Raw genomic sequence first — 3,024 nt, forward strand, 5'->3', positions numbered from 1 at the left:
TGACAAAGAATAGATGGACTATAAAAGCTTGGGACAGGGGGTGGTGTGGGGTGAAGCTTTATGGGAATGTAAAGCAAGAAAAGGAGAGGAAAGAAGAGGGGAGAGAAGGAAGCAGGAGAAAAGACCTGTAACTGATTGGTTTCAAAATATGGACAAGATTAAGGAAGTTTCTCTGAAGTTTTGTTTTCTTGTCACCATCTTTCTAACAGACCCACTGACAACATGAAACCCTGAAACCTCTCTGATACTGCAGAATTCCTCCTTCTGGGACTGTCAGGGGATCCAGAACTGCAGCCCCTCCTATTCTGCCTCTTCCTGTCCACATATATGGTCACTGTGTGTGGTAACTTGCTCATCATCCTGGCCAGTATCTGTAACTCCCACCTCCACACTCCCATGTATTTCTTCCTTTCTAATCTGTCTTTCATTGACATCTGTTTCACCACCACCACAATCCCAAAGATGCTAGTGAACATCCAGACACAGAGCAAATCCGCCAGTTACACAGGATTCCTCACCCAAATCTGCTTTGTCTTGACATTTGCTGGACTGAAAAATGAAATTCTGATCATGATGGCCTATGATCGATTTGTGGCCATCTGTCACCCACTGAGGTACAATGTCATCATGAACCCCAAGCTCTGCAGGCTGCTGGTTCTGATCTCCTTTGTTAGTGTTCTGGATGCCCTGCTCCACACTTTGATGGCACTGTGGCTGTCCTTTTGCACAGAACTAAAAATTCCCCTCTTTTTCTGTGAACTAGCTCATATTCTCAAGCTCGCCTGTTCTGATATCCTCATCAATAATGTCCTCGTGTATTTAGTGACCAGCCTGTTGGGCGTTATTCCTCTCTGGGATAATTTTCTCTTATACTCAAATTGTCTCCTCTGTCCTGAAAATCCCGTCAGCTGGTGGAAAGGATAAGGCATTTTCCATCTGTGGGTCACACATAATAGTTGTTTCCTTGTTTTACGGGACAGGTTTTGTGATGTACTTTAGTTCTGCAGCCACTCACTCCTCCAAGAAGTGTGCAGTAGTGTCAGTGATGTACACTGTGGTCACCCCTATGATGAACCCCTTTATCTGTAGTCTGAGGAGCAAGGCTATGATGGGGGCTTTGAGGAAACTCTAGAATATCATCTTTCCATTGATTTCCAGTTGCTTTAGGCTTACACTGCTGGAATATAACACAGAGAAATAAATTAAGGAGAGGTCCAGCAAGTCTGACCACCTTCTTGAAATACTTAAGACCAGATATCAGATGGTTAAGGGTGAGAATTTGTTTTTAATTAAAGAAATTTTTTTGGTGTTTCTTTTTTATTTTATTTTTATATTTCTGGGGAGTGAGAATTTTGGAATCAGACCACCTGGATTTGAATCCTACCTCTGCTAAACAGTAGCTATGTGACCTTTGACAGTTTACTTGAACCCTCTAAGCTCAGTTTCCTCATCTACAAAATTGGCATAATTATATTTACAATTTTGGAAGATTTGAGACACTTGGATTCTCTCAGTGAGAATACATGCATGCTTTCGGCAATAATAAGGCAAAAGTCTCGACACTCATAGGGAAATGATAAACGATCACTTTATCATCTTTTCTAACAATGACATTAGAGGTCAGATAGGTCTAGGCACAAAAACACAGGGCTGCATTTCATTCTGCCTAAGCCTTCCTCCTAAGGCTGTTCCCATGATGGTCATCAATGCCTATAGCTGTGCAGGGACATTACAGACACAATAACCAGAAACAGAAAACTGGCTGCCTCTCCTTAGGTCTCTTTGCAATGCAGAAAGAATCTTTCCAAGGAGACACCCGAAAGACATTGTTTTTATTATCAGCCTGATTTGGGACATATGTCCTGTATTAGTTTCCTATTGTCATTGTGACACATTACCACAAGCTTAGTATCCTAAAACAACACAAATGTTTTCTCTTGCAGTCCTGGAAGTCAGAAGCCTGAAATCAGCTACATTGGGCTAAAGTCAAAGTGTTGGGCTCCTTTTGAAAGCTCTAAGAAAAGAATGAAATGCGGAGTTATTGTTTTTTGTTTGTTTGCTTGTTTTTGGCTGTGCTTGTTTTGGCATGGCTTGTGGGATTTTAGTTCTGTGACCAGGGATTGAACCCAGGCCAAGGCAGTGAAAGCGCTGAGTCCTAATCACTGGACTGCCAGGGTATTCCCTGGAGTTATTATTGAATGCGTAAAGAATTTCTGTTCAGGGTGATGAAAAAGTTCAGGAGATGGATAATGGTGGTGGTCCCACAACATTGTGAATGTTCTTAGTGCCATGGAATTGAACACTTTAAATGGCTGAAATGATAAATTTTATATCTATTTCACCACAATTTTAAAAAATCAAAAAAAGGGAATTGAAACTGATCAATAACATCGTTCTCTCTAGACAGAAACAAACAAAAATCATTCCAATGTTAAGCAAAAGTCAAAGTGATTAAATATTTTGGAAGACAATATACAAAGATATTTTTATGACCTCAGAGGAGTTGAGCACCTGAGAGACTAACACAATCCAAAAGGTAAAGACTGAGGAATTTAAGCACTTTATAAATAAGCCACTAGGGCTTCCCTGGTGGCGCAGTGGTTGAGAGTCTGCCTGCCGATGCAGGGGACACGGGTTCGTGCCCCGGTCCGGGAAGATCCCACATGCCGCGGAGCGGCTGGGCCCGTGAGCCATGGCCGCTGAGCCTGCGCATCCGGAGCTTGTTGCTCCGCAACAGGAGAGGCCACGACAGTGAGAGGCCCGCGTACCACACACACACACACAAAAAGCCACTAATAAAAAAGTTAATACAGAAAAAAAAAAAGCCACAAACAATTTTCAAGAATGAAAATTCAGAATTGTTCTTTCAATATAATGAAGAAAGAAGCAGGGCAAATAAACTTCCAATGAAACATCTCCACATGTGACCTTATTCACTCCATCAATATCAACGTGCTTTGATTACTCAGTACGGAAATAAACAACTTTTAATGTATTCCAGCACTCTCAAAAATCAATCCTTCT

At 41.6% G+C, this 3,024-nt stretch overlaps 1 protein-coding gene across 1 annotated transcript; it reads left to right on the top strand.

Annotated features, from left to right (window-relative positions):
- The first annotated feature begins 222 nt into the window (after positions 1-222).
- On the top strand, positions 223-1,151 carry LOC103076202 (olfactory receptor 7G3-like). Its single transcript, XM_082931194.1, is given in 3 exon segments — positions 223-848; positions 850-1,125; positions 1,127-1,151. Coding segments are annotated over 3 exon segments (927 nt in total).
- Positions 1,152-3,024: the final 1,873 nt, after the last annotated feature.

This window comes from Lipotes vexillifer, unplaced genomic scaffold, assembly GCF_000442215.2.
Source record: "Lipotes vexillifer unplaced genomic scaffold, Lipotes_vexillifer_v1.1 scaffold469, whole genome shotgun sequence".
NCBI lineage: Eukaryota > Metazoa > Chordata > Mammalia > Artiodactyla > Lipotidae > Lipotes > Lipotes vexillifer.